This window comes from Larimichthys crocea, chromosome X (assembly GCF_000972845.2).
Source record: "Larimichthys crocea isolate SSNF chromosome X, L_crocea_2.0, whole genome shotgun sequence".
Lineage (NCBI taxonomy): Eukaryota > Metazoa > Chordata > Actinopteri > Sciaenidae > Larimichthys > Larimichthys crocea.
Genome location: NC_040020.1, coordinates 8978014 through 9003800, shown reverse-complemented (window position 1 = coordinate 9003800; position 25787 = coordinate 8978014). Strand labels below are relative to the sequence as shown.

The 25787-nt window shown below is 43.5% G+C and overlaps 1 protein-coding gene and 1 non-coding gene across 4 annotated transcripts in view; one reads left to right on the top strand and one right to left on the bottom strand.

Moving 5' to 3' along the window:
- Positions 1–909: 909 nt before the first annotated feature.
- Positions 910–25787, top strand: part of mast1a (microtubule associated serine/threonine kinase 1a) — a 78118-nt gene continuing 53240 nt past the window's right edge. The window contains exons 1-2 of one of the 3 annotated variants that reach the window (XM_027283340.1): positions 910–1765; positions 13318–13349. In XM_027283340.1, the coding sequence (XP_027139141.1) occupies positions 1727–1765; positions 13318–13349 (71 nt within the window). In that variant the 5' untranslated portion in view covers positions 910–1726. Of the gene's footprint in view, positions 1766–13317; positions 13350–19584; positions 19920–25787 lie in introns of those variants that run through there. The other 2 variants (XM_027283341.1, XM_027283342.1) reach the window with 2 other exon arrangements.
- On the bottom strand, positions 12843–12914 carry trnap-cgg (transfer RNA proline (anticodon CGG)). Its single transcript has one exon. It is a non-coding gene; the product is annotated as a tRNA-Pro (tRNA).

Sequence of the window (25787 nt, the reverse complement as noted above, 5' to 3'; positions counted from 1 at the left end):
AAGCTTGTCAGCTTGTCTATCGCATGCAGGGGACCGCAGATCCGGAACGAGCTCGAGTTTAAAAATGGTGAAATCCATCTCCACCGTCAAGGAAAAGCTGAAAATTAAACTGATTAATTCTCAAATAGAAAGCTGCAACCTCTGATGAAGCTACTGTTAGTATGTATGGGGACCATGTTGTCTGTCGTCTAATGTTTTATGTAGTGTATTGTTTTGTTCTGCATGTGCACAGGCTCCCTTAATAAGCTTTAGACCTGATTCCCACACAGGTATATAATCTTTTCTTTTAAGTTTAAATAATGACAATTACTGGATGTCAATATGTCGTGCGTGTGTGTAAATAAAGAATAAAGAAACAATCCATCTGTAACCACACCCACCTGTCAATCAAAGCGTCCACGCTCTTAATCCTGCATAACTTTAAGCCTTAATATAATGTGAACAGGTGAGTTGTATATAAATTCACCCTCAGTACAGTTGTCATGAACGGGGAAATTAGCTACAGAGACCAAAACTGTTTTTTGTACCAGGCTGTAAACATGTTTATTTCTGCTGTGAAGTTGGACATTTGGACATGGGGACTTATGGAGACTGACTCACTTCTGGAGCCAGCCTCAAGTGGACGTGAGAGGAACTGCAGCTCTTCATGTTGGCTATAAATGGTTATAAATCATATTAGATCTGCAACTAACAGTTATTTTCATTATTGATTCATATACAAATATTAAATAGTTTCCAGTTTTTGAATTCTTCCAGATAAAACACCTTCACAGCTCTGAAGAGCTCTCCGGTGGATGAAGGGTTAAACATGGTTCGGTTGTAGGAAGTGGGTGGTGGGAGCTCTGAGGATGGAGCGAAGCTTGTGAAGCAACCACGGATCATTTTCCTGGAGAAGAGCGACGTTACAGCAGCAGCAGCAGGAGAAGGAGACAGTGAACGCATCTTCTACCTGGAAGGAAAGGACACATCTCTGAATCATTCAATCATCATTTTGCTCTGACAGCGCGTGGATGTGTCACGCAACCCACATTTGCGTGGCGGTGTGCAGCATGCATGCACTGAAGCCAGCGTGCACGCACGCACTGCTGCCTGCACGGCGCACACACCGTGTCTGATCGTGGACTCCTGTGACATGTCGCGGCATGTCGTGTGTCCGCGCACCGACAGAAGGATGACAGCAGCTCGCAGCGTGTGTTCGGGCTGAAGATGTGTGCGAACTTGTTGTCTTCATCTAACCCCCGGTGTGATAACCTTCATCGGGCTGACAGTCCGGGCTGCTCCCGGCTGGACTTCACCGCGCAGCATCGCGCCTCTTCCACCACAAAGCAGCCCAGGCAGTCAGGAGGGGATGTCGGCTGGGGTCGGGCACTTTTTTAACTCTTCGCTCCTATCGGATAGTGGAGTTTTTTTTAGGGTGGATGTGTGTTTGCACCAGTAGACACCGCGTATGACCGCACACACCACACTGGCTGTGAAAGCACCGAGCGGTCCGGAGATCATCGGCGGATATTTACGCGCTCCTCGCTGCTGAATGATGCCAAAAGCAGCTCCCAGTGTTTCGGTTTAGAGGTGAATTGGCTCGCTTGAAGCCACGCGAGAGTGGGGCTTGTTCTCGGCCCCCACCTCCTCCTCCTCCTCCCTCCTCCACCTCCTCCACCTCCATCATCATCACCTGGAAAAAGAGCCACGAGACTCCTCTGACAGGTGTGAACACAGGACACGCGCCATGGATGATTCTGGGATCATCCGAAGACGGAGGCTGCAGGTGAGAACTTTATATATATATATCACCTTTATGTGCATCATCATCATCACTGGATGAATACTGTACAGTCAATTTCAAAATAAGAGCACCGCTGGATGTCAGGGATGTAAATACATTTATTTTATTTTTCACAACTAACAGCTAATTTGCATCTGTTGTCGGCAGGTAGAAAACAAACAACAACAATACAATAAATACTCCACATAAAACAACAACAATACATAAAAACATCATCAATATAAGATTAATAATAGACAATCAGCATTTATGAGTTCATTTATAATGTAAACATGGTTCCTTTAAACACATCTGATGTGCTATGAAAGACGTCAGGGTTTATAAACGGGTACATGTGTAACATGTTATGTAATAGTGTAAAAACAAGTGAGAAACAGGCGTGGCTGTATAACGGAGTGCCAAAAAAACTGCAGTTCCTCTGTCGTCCACTTGAGGCTGACTCCAGAAGTGAGTCAGTCTCCATAAGTCCCCATGTTTCACAGCAGAAATAAACATGTTTACAGCCTGGTACAAAAAACAGTTTTGGTCTCTGTAGCTAATTTCCCCGTTCATGACAACTGTACTGAGGGTGAATTTATATACAACTCACCTGTTCACATTATATTAAGGCTTAAAGTTATGCAGGATTAAGAGCGTGGACGCTTTGACTGACAGGTGGGTGATGTTACAGGTGGCTTGTTTGAGCAACCAGGCTCCTCCGATGATCCAGAGGTGGAACCAACATTAAGCTTCAAAACGTGACGTCACCTTTATACTGTCAGCAGAAACTTTGTCATTGTGCACAATGGCGTAATACACCCAGAGATACTGAAGGGAAAGATACTCGACCTGTTCTTATTGTTTAAGAGTCATAATAACGTGTATACGTCTCATGATGAAGAGTACGTGAAGTACATTATTCTACTGCATTTGCGTAATGTAGGCTCTTCACTTAGCCTTCATCTTGTACATTACGGAAGGCGCTGGTACAGTAAAAGCTTCCTTCGAGGCTTTCCTCCGCGGTGTGGTTGCTTGTGTGAAAGTAATCCATCGAGGCAGGCAAAGCTGGCTTTAACACAGGGTCATTATCTGCCGGTCCTTCTTCGCTTCCTCCTGAATTAATTCACAGTAAATGTACCCCGCTGCACGCCGCGCCAAGATATTACGCTCTAGATGATCAGCTCATCTTTTATAAAAAATATAGACGAGCGGAATTGGACGATTTCCTGTTCAGTTGGTAGAACATGGCGGCATCGCTGCCAGGTTTTCCTGCTCTTACAGGTGCTGGATTCCTGGTGCCAGGCCTGGCGGATTAAAGAGGACACTAAATTAAAGATGTTATGATAAATGAGCGTTTCATTCGAAGACTATCTGCTCCCCGTACCGTACAGTCGTACCGTTGGTGAACTGTTTGTTGAAGATTCCCTCTCAGCTGTGTCTTAGTGACATTCAGATCGAGGCTTTTGAGAATCGATGCCTTTGTGGGGCCGTTCGAAGAGCAGAGAGAGCTACAGTGATTCTAGTATTCTTCTCCAACTAATGATTACTTTGATATTGATTAGTCTGCTGATTATTTGCTGGATTAAGGGTCCAGTGTGTCTGATTTATGTGGTTCTATTGACCAAATACGACAGAGATGGATTATAATATGTTTTTATTAGTGTATAAATAAGAATCTTTATGTATCTGTTACCTTAGAATGAACCTTTGGTATCTGCAGACATCATCCACCAATGAGTCCGCCGTGTTGGACCGCCATGTCTCTCATTTCAAATACCTAATACTTCCATTAGTACACTTCTATATAGTACACCATGTACTTCCTGGCGTAGTCTGCTAATTTCAGCAGTGTGTTGTTGTCTTCATTGGAGTCTTGGACCCAATATTTTGCAACCAGGAGGAGCATTAGCGCCAACATTTGATTGCCAGAATATAAATTTAAAAAAATTAGGCAGCAACTATTTATCTTCTTTCATGCTAAAGAGAACGTGAAGCTACACACTGTTCCTCTAAGATTGCATAATTTAAATATTCAAACTGCTTGTTTTTGTTTCACCACCAGTCCAAAACTTGCTGGTCTCAGAAAAGCAGCAAAAATTATTTACATCCGATAAACTGGAACCAGTAGATTTCTCAGATTTTTACCGATGTCAGTTTTTATGTTGATTGATTAGTTACAATTCTATGAAATGTAAAAAAAACAAACATCAAAAGTCCTGAGAGCCTCAGAGGCAAAGAAGAGCAACAGATCTTCACATCTGAATATTTTCTGCCTCCGCTGGCATAAATCACCGTAACAACTAATTGTTTCAGCCCGACTATAAATAAGCTCCTGTGAGTCCATACGAACGTGTTCTGTGTGCAGGAGCTGAACTCTTACTCGTGAGTTATTGCTCATATCAGGCACAGATACACAGAAGATTTCTTTTATCGGTAAAACGAAGAAATCCAGCTCTGAGCCGAATTGAACGTTTGTGTGTCAGAAGACGTTCAGTCACTCCGCCGAGCTCAGATTGAAACATTTTCTCAGAAGTTGATTGTAGCCGGATACAAACGCAGTGAGCAGGTGCAGCCCGGCGGGGCGGCGGCGGCAGACAATTAGACGTGAACATAAAGGTTTTAATGTATTGCAGAAACACACACATACACCTACACACTCACTCACGGATGAGTCAAACTTTTGATATTAGTCAGAGTGCACGTTAATGTGCGCGTGTGTGTTTGTGCATGACATTCATGCCTGTATGTACATATCAAATCCTCTCCCACCCCCTGCCCTTACTCTCCATTTCCATTGAAGTGGTCGATATCCATATCTCAGACAGAGGAGGTCTAAATGCTGAGGATGTGGCGCAGTTGTCAGGCCCATTAGCAGGACTAATGGTGGCCTAACAGCCCTGTGTGCCCTCAGGGAGGAAGACCAACCACCGGCAGCAGGACGGGCTGAAAGGCCTGGAGGCCAAGAGGAGGAGGAGGGGGGGCGGCGTAGACCTGAGGCAGGCAGCAGCTGTGGGCTACAGTAGACCCCATTTAAAAGGCCATTACAATATGTGGATCCCTTTACTGCCTGGATCTACTTTCACACCAGAGAGACAAAGGAGGGAGGAAGAGGGAGGAGTGTGTGTTTATGTATGGCGTGTTTGTGTTTCATACAGATGCAGTGAGGACACTGAGCCTGAGACTGAGCGATGCTGTTACCTATAAACACGACTGTCACTGAATTCAATTAGTCTCAGGCTCTAGGTTAACGAGGACAGCTTCCACTGTGGGACAACTGAACACTGACAACAGACGATATACATCACTTCACTATTGCAGGAGCATATATATATATATATATTATATATAGATATAATTATATTATATATATATATATATATAGCATGTGTTTATTTGTTAAGACAGCACGTGTTCTTTGGATCACTCTGATTTCAGATAATTGACGCAGGTGACGCTGATGATTCACCTTATTTTACCTGTTCGGGGTGAGTTAGGCTCGAATATGTTGTGTTGACCTTCTCGTCTAGTTTCGTTACGTTATGCTAAGTTAAATTATTTTTTAATTCTTTTAATAAACACCACAAAACGCGTCGGACGTGACTGTGGAGTCAGTCACCTGCTGAGCCTCTTAGACTCCACCAGTCTTATCCATCACTTACGTTACGGGCAAGATGTGACATATTATGTAGTTCCTGTTCTAAATGAAGCAACGAAATACATCAAAATAAGGTATTCTACAAAATAAATCTTACCTAAATATACCTGGATATAATATATATAATAATACCCCTCCCTCCTCTTAGATAAAAAGTGTCACAGCATCAAAAATGAAAATAAAAAATCACATGTTTTTGTTTAGACTGTGACGATAAGTCAATTTTTTCACCATTTTTGCTTAAAAAACTATTTAAACAGTTAAAGAATTCTCAAAAAAGTCACAGATTTTTTTTTATTTTGCCAAATTGATTAATGGACGACTCGTTTCAGCTCTACATCGTATCTCCCAACCCAAGTTTCAAATATGATGAGAACAATCAAAAACTGTCAAACCTATTAAATGCATCCGTTCATTGTCTCAGCACAAACCAGACTGACACTTAGTCCAGTTATATATTGTAAAATGAATTTTAAATCAGGCAATATTTGACTAAAAATTAAACTAAAAGAATCTGAATGTCCACAAACCTGATTGACACTGACCGATACCGACACTGTGTTGACGTTTTCTTGACGAAGTCTTAAATTCAGTTCATAAAGAGCTGCGAACACACTGAGGCACAGAGAGGAAGAGACTGTCCTCTGTGAAGAACGATAGCATCGATCTTTGAGGCAGACACATGTTCACGTTCGAGTGACAAAGCTGTCGGGAGGCTGCAGTAATCATGACGGAAACAGACGAGGGAGTCAGGCGATGTTACAAGGCGACGAGGTCGGGACGGATCAAAAACTTCTGTTTCTTATACTCAACTTTGGTTTATTTTAACCGTTACCGCGATCTTTGCTGAACTTAACCACGTGGAACGAAGATTGCTTAATGACCCCAAAATGTCGCCCTCGTTGACTTCCTTCACTCGCTTTATCACTTCAGTCTAAACTCATTTGGCGTTCTTCTCCAGAGGACACCGAGACACCTGCAGCCACTAGTTACCCTGATTGATTTTTCCTGCTGTCGTCCCTGAGCCACAAAGTCTTTCTCTTCTCTCCGCAATAACCGTATCGTTCATTATTTACCTCTCAGTTCTCCTTCACCTGCATCACCTGCTTCATCTGCCCATCTTTCTTGTCCACGTCTCCTCATTTCTCATCTCACTTCTCTCACTTTTGGCAGCAAACCTGGCAAAGCATTTTCAGGGCATAACATTTGGCACGGGGAGTTGTCACCGTCATTACACGGGAAATAAATGACATTACACTGCAGTACATTAATTTAGCAGATGTTTTTGTCCAGAGTGATTTGTATTTTTCTTCCACCAACACACACACACACGTTATTCTCCTGCTTATTCTACTGCACATGAAATGTTGGACTTGCATCAAAAGACCTCTGGCTTTTGTTGTAGTATTCATACATGACTGTTTATATCTTGTATTAAATGTGCACATCTGAAACGTTGAAATCTGACGTGTACTTTAATGTTTTGGTTTGTCCCATGTCCCATCTGTTGCCATGGAGGGAGGGGCGGGCTTTAACACTGCAGACAGCGACCTCGGGGCGATTGAGGCGCTTTGTCGTGTTGTCCATCTTTTTGAACTACAACAGGTCCTGATGCTGCTTCATGACAAACACAGTAAATGATAGTAGATCACCTACGATGATCTGTGGCTCTCTGACTGTATTTTAGGAGAGCGTGTGTGTGTGTGTGTGTCATCGAGATGAGTCGACGATGATCCCGCCGCCCCGAGCGCTTGTAGGTGTTTGTAGCAGCGTACTTACACTTAACCCATATGCTCATACGCTCACACACAAACAAACACAAGTCACATGACGTGTCTCACCCCTCTCTGTTGTAGGAGTATGGAGTACACACACACACACACACACACACACACACACACACACACTACTACAATTTGTCCAATATTTTGTTCTGGGCAGCGTGCCCATTTCCAATATGCTAAGCACAAGGGATAAGAGTGTGATCACTGCAGAAGATCCAGCTCTGTTTGCCAAGTCCTGTCACTCACTGCCATGCCCACTGCTTTGTTCCGCATCGCCACGTCCTTCTCGTGTCAGGATTATTTTAGGTTTTCCACCCAGGGTGCAAAGAGTACATCAAAGCAACAGATCTGGGACAGAATATATTTGGGAATAGCTTCAAATATTTTGAACTACTTTAACTTGAGCTTGAATTATCATGCCCAGACGCCTGTGAAGCACAATAGCTAGAGTCCGACTGAATCCCTCGGACAAAGAATAGCACTCCATGAAGTTTGAAACAAGAAATGTAGGACAAGAGTGTGAGTCAATTACTTTGACCCTCGGTGTATTGTCCAGTGAACTGACACTATTAAAGTGAAGAGTACACCGGGTGACATTTTCCCTCCCGGTCGTGGCAGCAGGAATCGCTCCAGAGCAGCAGCAAATTCTTTTTTCTTTCTTTGTATTCCGGTTTTTCTTTTCTTTGGTTTCCAGTCGGCTTTCGAGTTTGTCCTTGAGTAAAATGAAAAAAGAAGAAAACATGGCAGTAACTGTGACACAGCACTCGTCTGACAGAGACACTTGTCTTAAATGTCGCCTTTTCCATAACAAATCGCAGCAGCTGAGAAGAATGTAAATGATTTGTTGCACGGTGGATTAAATGTGCAAAGAGTGTGTGCAAAAACACAGATTTAGTGTCGCTTTGAGATCCAATTATTCCGTTTTGCATCCCTGAAATGCAGCAAGAAAGAAAAACACCAGAAGTGTGTGTGTGTGTGTGTTTGTGTGTGTGTGTGTGTGTTGGGGGGTAGTTATCACACCTTTCCACTGTCGCCACCTGTTTCCTCACAGGCGGATATCGACGCGTTGTGTTGTTAGTGTCGTGGATTTATGTGTATCATGTGAGTGTGTGGCTGAAGTGTGAGGACACAATAGGACAAGACGTTATTGCAATCGCATCACATGTCATAATTATTCAGGCCTGTGATTACTGTTATGACCAGCTTCACTTTGTCTTCTACATGTCACCAAGACTGCATCTTTAGATAAATATAGTATCAAGTATAAATAAGTTGATAAAATATATAAACGTAAACATAATTTCTGTGATTACGCAGTTTACTTTTAGGATTGAAACATGTTAAAAAGAGACGAGCGTTCTCTCCTTACAGCTCAAACTGACCACAAATGTGAAAAGTTAGAACAAATATTCAAGAGATGCTGGCTGCAGACCTCCACTGTCACGCACCTCCACTGTCAGGCCCGGAAATGCAAGGGACACATTTCAAAATAAAATCGTGAATTTGTGAATGCACTTCCGGTTGAATTGTTTTCCGCACAAATGAATTAATTAGTAAACAATGACATAAAATCTTTCAATTCCCGGTCTATTGTATATATTGTTTTTATAGTAAACTATTTCGGGATCTGGTTATTATAGACACAGATTAAATGTTAAATATAAATATTTCAATATTTATCATCACAGTAACAGTGTTACACACATTAGTAGCTGTAAACACTCAGCATTAGAAAAAGACATACGTTGGTTTGGTGCTTACATAAGGAGTAAACATTTATAATCATCACTTTAAAAGTTACATACGTTGTTTTTGGTGCCTGTTTGTTTCCCAGATATATTAGTGTGTGTGTGAATGGGTGTATAAGAGACATTAACTTAAAGAACTTTGTAGAAAGGCGCTTTATGAAGTTCAGTCCATTTCCTGTTATTAGTTTACGGGCAGATCTGCCCGAACCAATATGGCGGACGCGTTAACGTAACGCAGCAACGGACCAACCTGCTCAGTGAGGCATCTGAAAATCATTTTCATCTGAAAATGAAAATTACCTTCTCAAAATGTCCTCTCCACCTCCCCACCCCCCAAAAAACGTCATCACTTCCGGGCCTGACAGTGGAGGTGCGTGACAGTGGAGGTCTGCAGCCAGGTGCCTCTCCAAATATTTGGCAGCAATGCTTCGCTAAATAAAACCGTCGGGGATGTGTTCACAGATTTATTGCAAGATTGCACTTTTTTTATTTTTATTGATGATTGAAAGTCCAAAAATCGTCCTTCATAAATGTCGTGAGGGACGTGAATCAGACTTGTGGGGCGGCACTATTTCACTGCACAGAAGCTACATAAATGTGTTACAGATCTGTTATTCTGCAGCGTTGTGCATCATAGTCTCTTCTTTCTGGGCCCAGACTTTTGTTCAGGTACAAACACATAACGACCTCTTTCTATAGCGAGATTATCCATCACTAGAAATTACCAAATTGTGCCAGTTAGTGGTTGAAATGTTCCATTTGTACTACAATAACTTAAATATCCTTCCTGATGTAAAAACATCTGTGTGTATTTTCAGTTCAGCTGTCATGGTCAGAAATGCTGCAGCGATCAGTAACGTGGCAACAACAGCGTACAGTATCTGTCCGTTGGACTGAGACGGTGGAGTGGGAGCAGGTGTTGGGTTTTTTATCCATTAGCCACCCCCTTTCACCCCCCTACACACGGACACGTATACGAGACTCCTGGGGCGCCTCGCTCTGAGTCACCCTGGTCGAGCTCACTTCCTCTTCATGATGTAACTCATTAGCTGTCCCAGAAAGAGCTCGCCGTGATGGGTGATGTCACTCCCATTGAAGAAAAAGTAATCACTGTCCTCTGAATGGAGAGATGCTGCCAGGCCGACATCGTGCAGTGCGTAGTGAGTTTTAATACATGGACGTCTCTGTTTAAAGCAACATGGTGACAGTATATAAAAATATGTACTCGAGTATTTGTTCTGATTACTAGTCGACAACTTTGCTACCAGCCAATCATCAAGTCCAGCTCGGCGTCTGTCTTTCAGCCTTTTATTTCACCAAGCTCTCACCAACCACTAAAAGTCAGTCCCACATTTACTCTTGTCCGGCGGCTTCTTGCTCGCTCACTCTCTCCTTTTCTCTTCTTAGCTTCCTCCGTCAGCGTCCTCTTCACTCTCTTCTCCTCTGCCATTATGTCCGTAGAGGCTGCTGAGCCCGGTTACATTGCCTAATTTCCGGCCCGTCTCCCCCCTGTCTTGGTCCAAAACGCCCGTGGTACAAACACTAACACTCCCCCGGTGCTCTGATGTCACAGTGCGGGCAGCCCAAACTGTGCTAACAGCAGCTAACAGCAGCTACAGGAAGGAAAATTTCTCTGCTGCTGGTGAAGAATGAAATAGAGACTTCTGCCGGCCGACAAGGTTTTTATTTTCTTTGCAAAGAAAAGGTCAATTCAACACGCGAGCGGTCAAAGATGAAGAAAAGACCCCGAGCATGGGGACACCTAGATATTTATACCTGAGGGACAGTCCTCTTTGTCTGCTGCAGGAGACGTGTTTCCACACCCTTTTGTCCGTTGATTGAATTTACTATTACATTACAAAGACAAAAGGACCTGGTATCTTGTCTTAAGAAGGGTGGGGGTGTTGTACGTCTGTAGTGGTTGATTGAATTTACTATTACAATGTGTACGAATGACAGAGACACCGTTCACCTGATTACAAGTCAGTGTAGCATCAACGTGATTTAAAATCTGTTAGTTTATGTTGCTTTGATATGAACAAACAATCAGCTTAGTATAGAGAAAGACTGAAAAACACACAATATAACCAAAATGATCACGTTACGCTTCATAAAGTGTGTTCATCTGAGGTGCTACTGGGAATATTTAGGCTTCCGCTTTCCTTCTACTTCCAGTCTTGGAAGTAGAAGAAGCTCCTTACCTGACACCCCGACATGAGGTGAATATCTCATGTGATTATATTTCCTAAAATGTGACACTATTCTTTAAATACAGCCGTCCGTACAACTTTTTATATTCATGTGATTACTGCACAACTGCTGCACTTGTTCAGTCCCCAGGAGGGATAATTATGATTTCTTCAACTTGCCTTTTGAAAACAGGTTCTAACTTATTACAATGCGTCTCTGCAGCCTGGCAGGGTTTCCGCCGCTCGCTGGCTCCCTGTAGTTTTTATATTAAGTCGGATTATTAAAGTCTCGCAGCGCTGCAAAGCAAATCGAGCCGGTTTGGGTTCGGTAAGCCTGTTTCTCGAGATTGTTTGGAGACGAGAGCTCCAGCTGTCATGTCATGTTTCGTCAGCCCGTCATTGTTTGGGTTTTGTAATGCTTGTTTACTCGTACAAAGACAAAGAGGCTGTGTGTGTGTGTGTGTGTGTGTGTGTGTGTGTGTGAGAGAGAGAGAAATCTCAGCACTGCCCTCATCTAACATAAAATCTGGAAACCCAACCGCACTCTCTTTATTTTCCTCTCACGGTTATATTTGTTTTCACGTCGTGATTTGTCGCTTGGATTCCTTTCTCCAGCACGGCTCTGTCGCTAAGCCTTCAGAAACAAATGATAAATATCTTTTTTAGCTGAGCCACCGAAGCGTGGAAAATAGCTTGATAAGCAGCGAGGTGCAGGCCGACAATAGAAATTGACGGTAACCTGATCTTTACCTAAGCCGATCAAATTGGGAATAGACGGGCAACAAGCCGCGCACGGATTCATCCCGGCAGATCTTAATCACATCAGAGTCTTTGCTGATGTTGTCCCAATGTCATAAATATAGCAGCAGCATTTTTAAAATTGACTTTGGCTCCACTCAGCCTGGTGAAGCTCTGAAGTCTCCGAGCACTTAGGGGAGAGATCAGCTTTCAAAACTGCTTTCCACTTACACGAGGCATTAACAGAGAAATCACAAAACTGACTATAGATTAATTTCATCCTACACGACTGGTTGAATCATTTTATTAACAGAATATTTGACATCAGTTGGAACACGGTGTTATATTTTATAAACCACGGTGTCCATCAGGGATTTCTTCACTCTCCTTTTTCTTAGAAGGTTTCATTGATCTCACCTTTAACACAGCAGCTTTGTGTGTGATTGCAGTTCAACACTAATATTTGAACCGTTAAATTCAAGCTGCAACTAACTTCCTATTTTCTGTTTTAAGCCTTAATATAATGTGAACAGGTGAGTTGTATATAAATTCACCCTCAGTACAGTTGTCATGAACGGGGAAATTAGCTACAGAGACCAAAACAGTTTTTTGTACCAGGCTGTAAACATGTTTATTTCTGCTGTGAAGTTGGACATTTGGACATGGGGACTTATGGAGACTGACTCACTTCTGGAGCCAGCCTCAAGTGGACGTTAGAGGAACTGCAGTGTTGCAATGTTGCTGCTTGGGTCCAACAAACATCACAGCAGTTATTATTCAAGAATTTTGTCATTTAAGGTCTTCAGGAGCTCAGTATCTTGCACTTCGACAGTCAGGATCGAACTGCAGATCATCTCATTAGTGGACGACCCGCTCCACCTCCCGAGCCACAGAAGGATTTGTATCTTTCCTTGACTGTGTTTTAATTTAATTTGATTGACAGACTAAATTGATCTCATACTCAAAGGGCTCGTCCGGGATTTGAACCCGGGACCTCTCGCACCCGAAGCGAGAATCATACCCCTAGACCAACGAGCCACACGTCAATATAAAGAAGCAAAGAAAGATCTGGAACCGTTGCACCTGATGATCTGTTCGAACATTTGAAATAAAATATTTTACTTCTTAAATACGTTTTTTATGTAACGACTCAAGAAATGCATGTATGCTGCGTACAAACAGACACGAGGGCTGTTTGACCTTGAGTGAATTACATTTAAACACAGGAAACAGTGAAGAGGTTCATAGAGAACAGCAGTGAATAAATTGTGTTATTAATTTCTTACATTTTCTGTTCATTAGGTAATCAGAAAGTCTGTTTCGTTTTAGGCATTAAAGTATCATTATGTTTCATCACGTCTCTTATTATATTTCCCACAGATGTGTTGATGTGTTAGCTCATCTGTCTGCTCTCTCTCTTTCTCCTTCTCTTCCTCCCCAGAAGGATTTACCTCTGCCTCGGAAAAGTAGCAGGTGAGTTCACCTCTCGTTTGTTTCTCAGTATGTATGAGCCGTCATGATGCTGTTTGTTTGCCAACATGCAGGTCAATTTTTGTGAGTTTTTATTCGATGTTGTTGAGTTGTTTTTACAGAGATACAAACATATGGACCGTACGGTACCGTGTTCGCCGTCTGTAACGCTCAGCTCAGGTTTTGGTGTCTGTCCCTTTAAATGGAAACGAGCTGCTGGCTCAATCCGCCCGGCGTCAGGTTACCATGACAACACTCAAGCTTGAGCATCAGGAGAAACACGTAACCGTTACAACCTTTAGATGTTTGAATCCGAGTCAGACCCCGAGCAACCCAGACAGACATTCAACTAACAAACTACTGCCGTTACGTAAGCGAGAATCACGGAGAAAATAAAGCTGATGCGAGACACTAAATAGCTGTTAGTGCCAATTAACACGAGCCCGTTAGTGATGTCACTAGGGGCTCAAATTTGGAACAGCGTGTTCAGAGACAGTATAGCTGTCGGTTTATATGTCCCCTTTAAAATACCCGAATTCATTCACGTGTCTTGTTTTTATGGTTTACGTTATTCAAACCAGACTGTTTTTTTGTTTTTTTTGTCATGTCAGGTCAATGTTATTGATATAAACTGACATAAAACACATAACAGCCTCGTTTGCATGAGGAAAAATAAAAGAAACCTGAGGAAGAGCAACAGAGAAGGGATCTCTGTCCAAGGACAGACAGACATATAGATCGCCTATGTGCAGAATACACCAACATGGTAAGCTGACACTCGGTATGACAAAATTATAGATTGTAAACATATATGAATAATGGATCGACTTCAGGACTCTTGGAGTCTCTCCAGCTCTGTTCGGAGAAGTCGCGGCGGGAGCCTTGTCTGCAGACTGCAGCATGTTCCACCTTCGCGGGAAGCCCTTTCACTCTCGGAGCGTCTCCGTCGGCCCAATCTGTTGCACCAGTGAGCTATGCAATGAAAGTTCAGCAGCAGGAGAGCCGTGCTGCTGTGACCTCAACGCCCGGCGTGGCTCTGGGAATGTTGTAGAGGACAGAATAGAGCGGTACGTGACGTGTAAGACACGAGTTAAGCCATCAAATGTTCAGTGGATGAGATTTTATGGTTTAATAAAGGATACGGTCACATTAAAGTGTATCCTAATACAATAATCACATGCCAGTAATGTACGTTTAAAGGGTAATTATCGGTTCACTGGCTGCAGACGTCCCTTCTTTGCATCTCTGTGATCTTTTCTTGCATCTTTTACGCAGACTGTGGACTGTGGAGTTTGTCTCCCATCACTTCTGTTGAAACTGCTTCACAAAGAGTATTTCTTTGTGCCCAGTCAGAGCGAGTATTGCTTTGGGACGGACTTGAAGCTATAAATATGAATCTGTCCTTTTAAAAGCAGCAGCCGACAGAGGAGAACTACAAGAACACTCAGACATGTAGTTAATGAATCTCCTTGAACGTTATTAGAAAAGAATAGAAAATTCTCTTTGGTCAGTAACTCCAACTATAAAGATTTGGTTTGGTTTGTTAACTTGGCTGGATTCAGACAGTTAAAAACTAAAGCTGATCCCCAGGAGGTCAAATTTAGCATCACAGCAGCACGAGAGGCGTACTGTAGGTCCAACATATGAAGCACGTGCACAAATAACAAATAAATCAGGTTTTATCACCCTCGATACTGGGAGGAGGGACAGACGTGAGACAAAGACACACTGCATGAGGTGAAGGAGAAGGTAGGTGAAGGTACACGCCTCTGTTTCTAAGAACAATAGGAAGGTAGTGACTGTTGTTCTGACCTGTTTACACCGTCAGCAGCAGTGGCTGTGATAAACGGCCCGTGGAGGCAATTCAGGACATTTTTATTCCATTTCCGGAGTTTTAAGTCAAATCTGAAACAAACAAACATGATGCAGATATTTCTAGATTCCCTGAAATCTGCCTGATGTCCATAAATACTCACGGAAACGAGAACGATCACTCTTTTACGTTTTTTTTCGGTATCAAAGTAATATTTTGTGATATTTTTCAGCATATTCATGGTCACACTAACGGCTACTTCAGCATGTTTTTGACATACTTTAAACAAACGAGCCCTCGGCTCTCCGACTGACCGTCTTGGGGGACGTTTAAAGTGTTTTCATAGATGGAAATGTGGAAATCTGGAGCGGCTGCGGCTCAGGCGGTACAGCAGGTTGCATAGTAATCACAGGGTAATTTTTCAATCCCCAATGCTACAAGTCTCAAATACTGAACTCCAATTACTGAACCTGACAGCTGTGTGCTCCTGATCATATGCGGTATAAAACATGGACGTAGACGTCACCCACAGGCTCAGTGTGGTGGCTCTGGTTGCCTCCATCCTTTGTGGTTCCTCACTAAGTGTTTAGTGGCCGGTAGACCAGAAATGTGTTGTGGTAGGAGCCCCTCTCATGCTTCATCTCAGCTCTCATGGTCCTCTTGAATGGAAAATGGTCAAATCAAATGAACAGTCGGCTCCTCCAGAGACATGAAGTACATTTAGCTGCTGAATTAGAAACCTCGGGAGTCGTTTTCTGTGCCGTTCAGTGAAAGAGTGAGATGAAATGATCCTGAGAGGTTTGACAGAACTGATTCAAATATCTTAATTTGTTGTCCAGACACGTAAAAAACAATCACAGCAGAAGAAAACGCGCTGAACCCAAACCCGATATCTGTCGTCTCTGTCCGTGGTGCTGAAACTAAACTCCCTCTCTCTCTTTTTTCTCTGTATCCACCATGAAAACTTTTCTTTTACCTGGAGGTTGACGTGATATTAGTGTGTTATTGTTAGTTTAACGTTCGTCTCCGGCAGCTTGTCTTTTGATGCTTAATTACTGTTAACGGCCTGACAATATCCTCTCTTTTCCTGGGGATAAAATGTGAATTTGTCTCTCTCTTCGCTCTTAAAAGTTGGATGTGGAAAGCCGTCGCTGCTAAAAGCTCTTCAGAAATCAGCCGGAATTTATAAAAGTGTCTTATGTCAGCTCAAAACGCTGTCTGCCTTTGAACACGAAGCGGGGGTGTAATTTCCCACAAAATGCTTACACTTTGCCATCATCACTTCGAGTGTTGAAATCCTTGAAGTTTTTCTGAAATCGCTGCAGTCCAGAGCTCGACTTCTGAGCGGAACGTGACGCGTCATGTGAGTGTTTATCACGTCAGCGGGTGCACAGAGAGTGCAGGGTGTTGTAAACGTGAAGCATGGCTTTAATACGCTCTGTTTGTTTAACTGTGTATTATTGTATTTGTGTGTGTGTGTGTGTAGCTGTCTGTTTAATATTCTGCAGAGCTTCTGTCTGGCTGTAACAGCCTGATGCTGGCTTAGAGGGTGTTTAACGTGTATGTGTGTAATTACAATTTACTACCTTACCCTACTTTAGTGTGTGTGTGTGTGATTTAGCATGCACACATGCATGTGTGTCCCTGACTGCTGTCATTGGGTGTGTTTTGTCCCTGACCTCTGACCCGTGTGGCGGGGTGGCAGATGTCACTGCGTGACACAAAGGAAGCCGGAGCTCTCAGCTGCTCCCTGCCTCCTCTGTTGGATTTTCCTACACCCGTCCTCCTGTGGGTGGAGCTGGAGTTTTGTACTACGGGTGTGATGACGGAGCGTTTGTAGCAGAGTGAGAATAAAGTGACCTGAAGGACGACGAGGCTCACAAACACTGGAAAAACTCACATTACACACAAAAACAGACCTCGTGTCCTCTCTATGATATCATGCTGCCCATCCCTGTCTGTGACCCCCCGCTGTGTTTCAGTGATATCACCACCCGTCCTCCTCCTCCTCCTCCTCCACCTCCTCCTCCTCCTCCTCCTCCTCCCCTGTCTCCTCTCTCCCATGTATATTTTATCCATCCAGACTCCCACATTAGAGTCGGCATCCATTATTGAATTACTCCCCTCAGCACTACTGTGCAACTGTCACCCGACGTCAGCTTTAACATTTGGTGGATTTGTTTCAAAGGGAAGCAGACACGCACACACACACACACACACACACACACACACACACACACACAGAAATGACGTCTCTCTCTTCTCTTGGCCGACCATCGCTGAAGGTTTCCTGTGATATCTAGGGCAAAAAGATGACGTATTGTCGCCGTACTTAGAAAATAAGGAGTGTGTGTCTGTGTGTATTTTAAAGGACGAGGCTCGTGTAATTCTATATTTTCTTACTGTCAACAACAAACCGCCCAAAAACCAATAGTGTGTTAGTCCATCTGTCAATACTCTCTACATGGTCTGTAGCTCCAAGACATTAGTAAATATATAGTTTCATTCATAGTCCAGTCAAGCAGCTTCTAGTAAATATGATGTAAACAGGAGAAATGAGTGTATTTGTGCGTGCTGCGGATTCATACATGTGCTGCTCTGCTGAGTTTTTACGATAACAGAACGGCGTCTGCGTCGACTCAAAGCGCGCTCGTGTTCGCTGTGATGAAGGAACACGTCACCCGGTGCAGCGGTGTGGATTATTGATGTGTTTTTAAAGGATAAATCTGCTCATTTATGTTTTCTTATTGTCAACAAATCACACAAAAATCAAGAATAGATGTATGTATACTAACTAAATATATCTTAAGACTCTGTGCCTCAATCACAGAACACACATTCTCCTTCTTCCCGCTCGCTGAGATCCTCGGACGTGTCGTTGTTCCTCGTGGTGACTTTACGGGAATGAATGAGGTGTCTCGTCTTTTAAATCCCCGTTAAAAAAAAAGTATTTATGTTTGATTTAATTCTCTTTGTTTGTTTTCATTCCTGTTGTTTGTGATTGTGGCGTGTTCTGAATGTGTTCTGCTTTATTGTAAAGCACCCTGTGACTGTGTTTTTAAAGGTTTGTTATCATTATTATAATGATGAATATGGATTATTTTGAGTTGAACACCAACCCGCTGCTGTCAACTCCTGTTTGAGTGAAACTTCAGCGCTCAGCTGTTTGAGGAAAGTATTATTATTGTTTTCGAACTGAAAACATTGTTTGAAGATTTGTGTCAGTGGATGCGCAGCGTGGGGACGTCAGACAGCTCTGGGAGACGAATGCATTGTTGGTTTTGGTCTTTTCATGAGTTTTATTGACAATAAAGACAAAATAACAGAATATTGTCAGCGTTATCCTTTAATACACAGAGGAATCTTGTATGGAGCTGACGATAAAATATCACCATATTTTTAATCTTTTAATGTTTTTTAAATAACATCAGTGTCGGTGTGATCGCTCCAACAATATGGTGTGTGTGTGTGTGTGTGTGTCTTTTACATGCATGTGTGTATCTGTAATGTGACTTTGTGCATGCGGTCTGATAATGATTGTGTTGAGACATTTCTGAGCTGTTTGATTTGTCAGAGCACAAAGTCTTTAAATGTTTTAAAGGTCCAGTGGTCTAATCGCTGCATTGCAACCTCCTCACATCACCCTCGCCTTCTCAGTGTAAACACTTTAAAGGCCCCGACTAGAGTCAGTATTTAGTCTGTCCTGAGCTACTGTAGAAACACGGTGTGCATGAAAACATAGTTCTGAATATTATATTCCACGTCTGCCTTATTCTGAAAACAAACACACACTGCACCTTTAAATATATTAAATATAATGTACAATAAGATTAAACAGGGAAAATAGAAAATTCTTATATTTGAGAGGCTGAAAGCTGAAAATATTTCCCTGATCTCTGTTTTTATTTTTCACTTTTACTCAACTAATCAATGCAGTGACTGATGATTCATGTCTGAGGCTGTTATACATTATACAAGCCTGATATATATATATAAATATATAAGTGTATGTATGTATACTGATCAAACCATACAACTCTTTTGGTGTGAGCCAGCTGTAACGTACACTCCCATGTGCCCTCCCTTCCTCCCTCCCTCCTCCCTCCTTACGTCTGTCTTGTCGTTCACATTAGTCCTCACTTCGCTGCTCCCTCGCGTCTCCGCCTCTGATTGGCTTTTCACTTTCTCTTCTCTCCTGCTCTCTCTCATTCATACTATATATACCTGCATTGACCCTCCTCCCCCTTCCCCTCTCTCTCTCTCTCTCTCTGCCCTCCCCCCTTCCCCTCTCTCGCTCCGTCGCTCCACACTTCCTGGCTTGGCACGATACCCTTGAGAGCAGCAGCCCCGCGATCCTCCTCTCCTCTCTCTGAGAGGGATGCTCAGCAGGCTGTTCCTCTCTCTCTCTCTCTCTCGCTCTCTTCTTCTTCCTCTTCCTCCTCCGTCTCTAACTCTCTTGTTTCCTCCGTCTGTGACACGGCTGACATTTTCCAAATCTTTCTCTAATCATTTAATCTCTCACGCTCGTGCATGCACAGAGTATACACAGCCAGTGTGTGTGTGTGTGTGCAGTGTGTGCATGTGTTTAACTGGCCAGAGGAGGCTGACATGCCGGCGTGGAGCGTAATCGCTGCCTCTTGACTGCCTGTGTGTGTGTGTGTTTATTCTGTGTGTGTGTGTGTGTGTGTGGAGGCTCAGCTGCTCTCATGTTCATCTGCCAACACAGCCTCCGCTGCTAACATGTTTCGACGCACAAAAAGGTAAACGGCAAACAATCTGTCTCCGTGCAGTCTTTGTGACCGGTGTGTGTGTGTGTGTGTGTGTGTGTGTCCTGCTGTTGTTAGTGTGTGTGTGTGTGTGTGTGTTGAATCATGGGAGGAGGGTTGTTGTTGTGTTTTTCCATGATGTTTCCGTTGTCCCTGCCAGCTATCACGCTGTCTCACAGTTGTCTCCCTGTCTCCATTTAGCTCCAGCAATATGGTGTGTGTGTGTGTGTGTGTTTGATGTCTTTTACATGCGTGTGTGTGTGTGTGTGTGTGTGTTTGATGTCTTTTACATGCGTGTGTGTATATGTAATGTGAATTTATGCATGCGGTATGTACGTCTGATAAGTGCCTGCAGGGCTTTAAAGTAACTGAGGTTTGATCGTGCTCGTGTGTGTGTGTGTGTGTGTGTGTGTGTGTGTGTGTGTGTGTGATGGATTTGTATTTATTTATATCCTCGCTGAGCTTTGTTGTAGTGATGCACATGTGCACGAGGATTTAACCTGCTTTACATGAACGCTGGTGATGTGTCACACACACACTGGGAGGTGTGTGTGTGTGTGTGTGTGTGTGTGTGTATGTGTGTGTGTGTTGGCCGGTAGCCTGTGTGCCACAGATAGCATTATGAAGTGAAGGCATTATTGTCAGTGTCCGGGGAGTGCTTGTGTAGCAGGCGGCCAACAGTGGGCAGTGCTGCCGTCTGTCCTCGCTCTTCGTCTCCTTTTCCTCTTCACCTCCTTTTTTTCCTCTTTCCTGTCCTCCATCATCACCCACCTGTCCTCCATCTTTTCCCTCCTCGCTTATATTTTGTCTTAATTCTTCCCTGTGATTCGACTCATTTCCCCTCTTATCCTCATTGACCCTCATCTAGTTTCCTCTTGTTTCCTCTCCTCTTGTTTCCTCTCCTCTCATTTCCTCTCCTCTCCTCTTGTTTCCTTTCCTCTCCTCTCCTCTTGTTTCCTCTCCTCTCATTTCCTCTCCTCTCCTCTTGTTTCCTTTCCTCTCCTCTCCTCTTGTTTCCTCTCCTCTCCTCTCCTCTTGTTTCCTCTCCTCTCCTCTCCTCTCCTCTCCTCTCGCTTCCTCTCCTCTCATTTCCCCTCCTCTCCTCTTATTTCCTCTCCTCTCCTCTCCTCTTGTTTCCTCTCCTCTCCTCTCCTCTCCTCTTGTCTCCTCTCCTCTCGCTTCCTCTCCTCTTGTCTCCTCTCCTCTCCTCTTGTTTCCTCTCCTCTCGCTTCCTCTCCTCTTGTCTCCTCTCCTCTCCTCTTGTTTCATCTCCTCTTATTTCCTCTCCTCTCGCTTCCTCTCCTCTTGTTTCCGCTCCTCTCCTCTCCTCTTGTTTCCTCTCCTCTCCTCTCGCTTCCTCTCCTCTTGTCTCCTCTCCTCTCCTCTTGTTTCCTCTCCTCTCATTTCCTCTCCTCTCCTCTCCTCTCCTCTTGTCTCCTCTCCTCTTGTTTCCTCTCCTCTTGTTTCCTCTCCTCTCCCCTCCTCTCCTCTCCTCTCCTCTTCTCTCCTCTCCTCTTGTTTCCTCTCCTCTCCTCCCCTCCTCTCCTGCGGTGCTTCTTTTTGCTGCTCTCCATCTGATCACGGCTGCATTAGTCTGACTCTTCACCGTTGAACAGCAGGATATTCTGTATATGAGCAAGAATAAAGGCTCCCTCATGATGACAGTTAGCCACCATGTAGAGTGTGTGTGTGTTTGATTATGAGAGAGGACGTGTGTGTGTGTGTGTGTGTGTGTGTGTGTGTGTGTGTGTGTGTGTGTGTGGAGGTTATTACATCGTTAGTGTTGTGTGGATGAGTACTGCCTGTGGCTGTATTATATATTATACTAGCCTGATATATATATGTGTGTATATATATATAGTTATCAAACCTTAGCATCAGCTGTCACATTACTGACAGTCAGACTTGAATATCTGGTTAAACTAGTGATCAGGTGTGAATCCTAAAACCGAGAAAAACGAGTTCTCATTTTTGTATTTCCGGCTCCTTTGTCTCTGAGTCGATGTGTTTCTGTTTAAATACCTGAAATAACGTGAACGAGCTGAAGAGAGTTTAACATTTCATTCTGCGACGTTACATCAGTAAATACCTCACTCGTGAATCACGATGCCTCTACAGGAAATGGCAGCGCCTTAGATATTCTCCCGACAATTAATAACGATTAAACTATGTAAACTGTCTGTGAAAGTAAAGTTAATGTCGCAAGCAGTCGGTGCTCCCACACAACCCAAAGTTACACGAAGTTATAAGGTCTGCTGTGCAATGAATCAGGAAACAAAGTGTACAAACATGCTTGAAGACCTCAGCTACCAGGGAAGCTAACCCCTAACCCAAAACAAAAAAGATCCAGTGTGTAATATTTAAATTACACATGTATAATTCAGAATGAAACTTTTAGAGACAACATGGCTCCTTTTCCACGCAGTCTAGATTTGACCTTTTGCTGTAGTTTGTCCTTCAGGCGAGACGCAGTCTAGATTTGACCTTTTGCTGTAGTTTGTCCTTCAGGCGAGGATGGAGAGATTGAGGTGAGGGGGTTACAGTCAGCAGCTACCATGAGATGTTACTAAACCCTAAATTTACACACACTGGACCTTTAAAGGTGACAAAAAAACACAATTCTTACCTTCAGTAGAGCCCCTTAAACGTTACACACTGGACCTTTAAAATACTTAAAGCTTAGCAGTGGTGACCATGGTGTAGACTGTTTATAGCGTAACGCTCAGAATTTCAATTTCATTTCAAGAAACATGTAAATATCATAAAGCACAGAGTTTATTTTCTACAATAAATCCAAAAAATCCAATGAAAAAAACCCAAAAATGTTTTGTGGAGGGTGAATCCATCGTCCCTGCAGCACTGATGTGATGTCATATGATCATTTTGGAGGCTGTTGAACTGGAATAAGACCTAAAACTGTATTGCATTATAAACATCCTCCCCTGTGTGTGTGTGTGTGTGTGTGTTTGTAATGCAATACAGTTCAAACTACATCCTCCACATTGATCACACACTCGAATTAACACCTCTATAAAACTGTTTCTACAAAAGCTGAACATTGTAACCTTCGTGAAGGTCGGATTTACTGCGAGGCTGCATCAGTGAGTGAGGAGAGAAAACGTTTTCAACACCAAAGACCAAAGAAATAAAAGCAGCAGCGTGGAAGATTTTCAAACAATTCCCAGCACCAATTTATCCCTGATATTTCTTTCATTCTGTTTTCTAATTATCTCTCTTTGCTGCTTCGTATTGTGTGTGTGCCTGTGTTTGTTGTGTTCTCTTGGCTAGCTGTGGCAATTAAGGGAGAGATAAAGCTTTGTGCCCACTCCCAAACAGATTGAGCTAAAGGAGGACAGTGAGAACGAGTGAGAGCAGACAGAAACAGCAGAGATGCAAGGAGAAGGAGAAGCCTGAGGGAGTGTCTCAGCCTAAATTTAAGAGCAGCCCACCGAGGTTAACCGAGTCCGTGACAATACACACCCTCTCCGTCTGTTCTTCTACTTCCTTCCTTCCTTCCTTCCTTCCTTTCCTCTCACTTGTTTGTTTTGTTGTTTTGGCTTTTGAGACACGGGAGGATTAATAAAGACTGAGACAGACATGAGTATATACAGTATTATCCCACTCGTGCACACTGTTAGACTCAGAGAACTTATTATTCAGCGGGGCGATCGTAAAACCACGGCTTGATTTATTCGGCCTCTCTTCCGTCGACTCGTGGCACAACAGATTCTAATTACACTTGAATGTATCGCGGGTACACAAAAACAAGTCTCACCTTGCCGCTGTAAGTTTCAGCTCGTACACGTCTGCCATCTGCCGAGGTCGCTGTCATCTTCGTGACAGGTAATTCCGGCTATTTTAAGCTTCAGTGCAGTGTGCCGTGTATTATAATGACGGACCTGATGGCTCATAAGTAGACAGTTACCACAATTATCCACGTTGGCATCAACAGATAAGCTGCCATGAAGCACATACTCTGCAGGTGCTTTTCTCTCTCGTGCATATTTTTCATACATGAGCTTAAAAACAGGAACACGCTCATCTTCCGTCCTTGCAGCGCGCCACATGTTGCAGGTTCGCTGATATTTCAGCTCAGCTGGTCTTTTTAAACGAAGTGAGAGCTAGTATAGGGAAAGGAAAAAAGCCTCCTCTTCATGCTCTACTCGTGTTGTTTGTACCATGACAGCACCATCTGTTACTGGCTGCTGTTCAGCCTGGCCTTAACCAAAACACACACAGACTGTTGGTGGTTTATCTTTGATATTGCAATGACACGATAACACAGCTTCTCGTATACCGCCGCGTGTTTGGAAGACAACCTGGCAACATGAACTGCATGTGAATGAAATTTCAGTCTCCTGAAATAACTTGGTCGTTTTCCAGTTAGATATAAATCTGCTTAGAGGTGATATTCAAACTGTGCATTGAGGTTTATGTAATTATTAGTCAGCTTATTTAATTTATACAGACGCTGTCCGACCATGAATCTGAAGGGATGATGTAACATGTTGGCCTACATTGCTAATGTGAGCATGAAGGATTCATGCAGCCTATTTGAATATTGAATTTTAATTATTATTCACGGGCGTAATTAGAGTTAAAGAGGAGCTCTGTGCACATTTTGTTCCTGCAAACAGTTTGAATACTCGAGTATCAAAGTTAATTCTTGTCATTCGTACGTCTGTTCTCACTCTATGTAACTTTGGGCTCCGGGTCGGGAGAAGTACGTAACGCTTTACGGCACTAAGTCACACAGCAGCAACTATTTCACTGATTCTGGTGAAACTGGATCATATTTTATGGAGGAAATGTTTTCTGGTTTTCCCTCTGATGTCCTCCGGCTGCTCCGCCTCAACTCTCTGTGATTTACAGAGTTTATGATGGACAGTGAAGTAAACTGCTGACAGCTGTAGCTGCTGTTAGCTCATGTTAGCTCAGTTTGTTAGCCAGGCTAAGAGCACCGGGGGAGTGTTAGTGTTTGTACCACAGGCGTTTTGGACCAACGAGAAGAGGTTTTCAGAGCGGAGCCAGTGTCGTGCCAGAACCAGAGCTGGGCGAGTGGGCTCAGCAGCCTCTATGGACATGATGGCAGAGGAGAAGAGAGTGAAGAGGACGCTGACGGAGGAAGCTAAGAAGAGAAAAGGAGAGAGTGAGCGAGCAAGAAGCCGCCGGACAAGAGTAAATGTGGGACTGACTTTTAGTGGTTGGTGAGAGCTTGGTGAAATAACAGGCTGAAAGAAACAGTTTCTTGCAGCTTGTTTCAGTGTAATCAGTATTAAAGTATCATAATTGAACGTCTATCAGTGTCACAGCAGACGTTACATTGAGTTAAGAACCCTCCTGCCATCTCTGTTCCAGCTCTCCTCTAACAGATGAAGCTGGCCTCGCTCGTGAATCCATATGCATTATCCATAATCAGATTAAATCATTTTTAATGTCTATTAGACATGCGGCGAGACTCTCCACTCATGCAAATGAGCTCTAGCTGAATGAGGGAAGTGTTTTATTCTTCGAGGCGATGGTTACGGATCGTTTGCTGCAAATAAGGTCACGAAGGGAACGATGAAATGTCGTGATCGCGGCGATTCGGAGAACTCCTTAGGTCTCTGCGCGTACAGTAACTACTGCAGAGACACAACAACAAAAGGCGAGGTGGAGAGACTGATGCAGGCAAACAGGAAACCAGCAGACAGTAGTGACACATACAGAGAGATCCAGATAGGTCTCTGCTCTGCCACAACTTCCTGCTGCATCACTCTGCCTGAGGATACACTTTCACACCTTTAGAGGACATCTGACAACACCTTCCACTGGAGAGAAGTGATGGGACCGAAATAGACGTCTGGATGGTTGTTGTGTTCT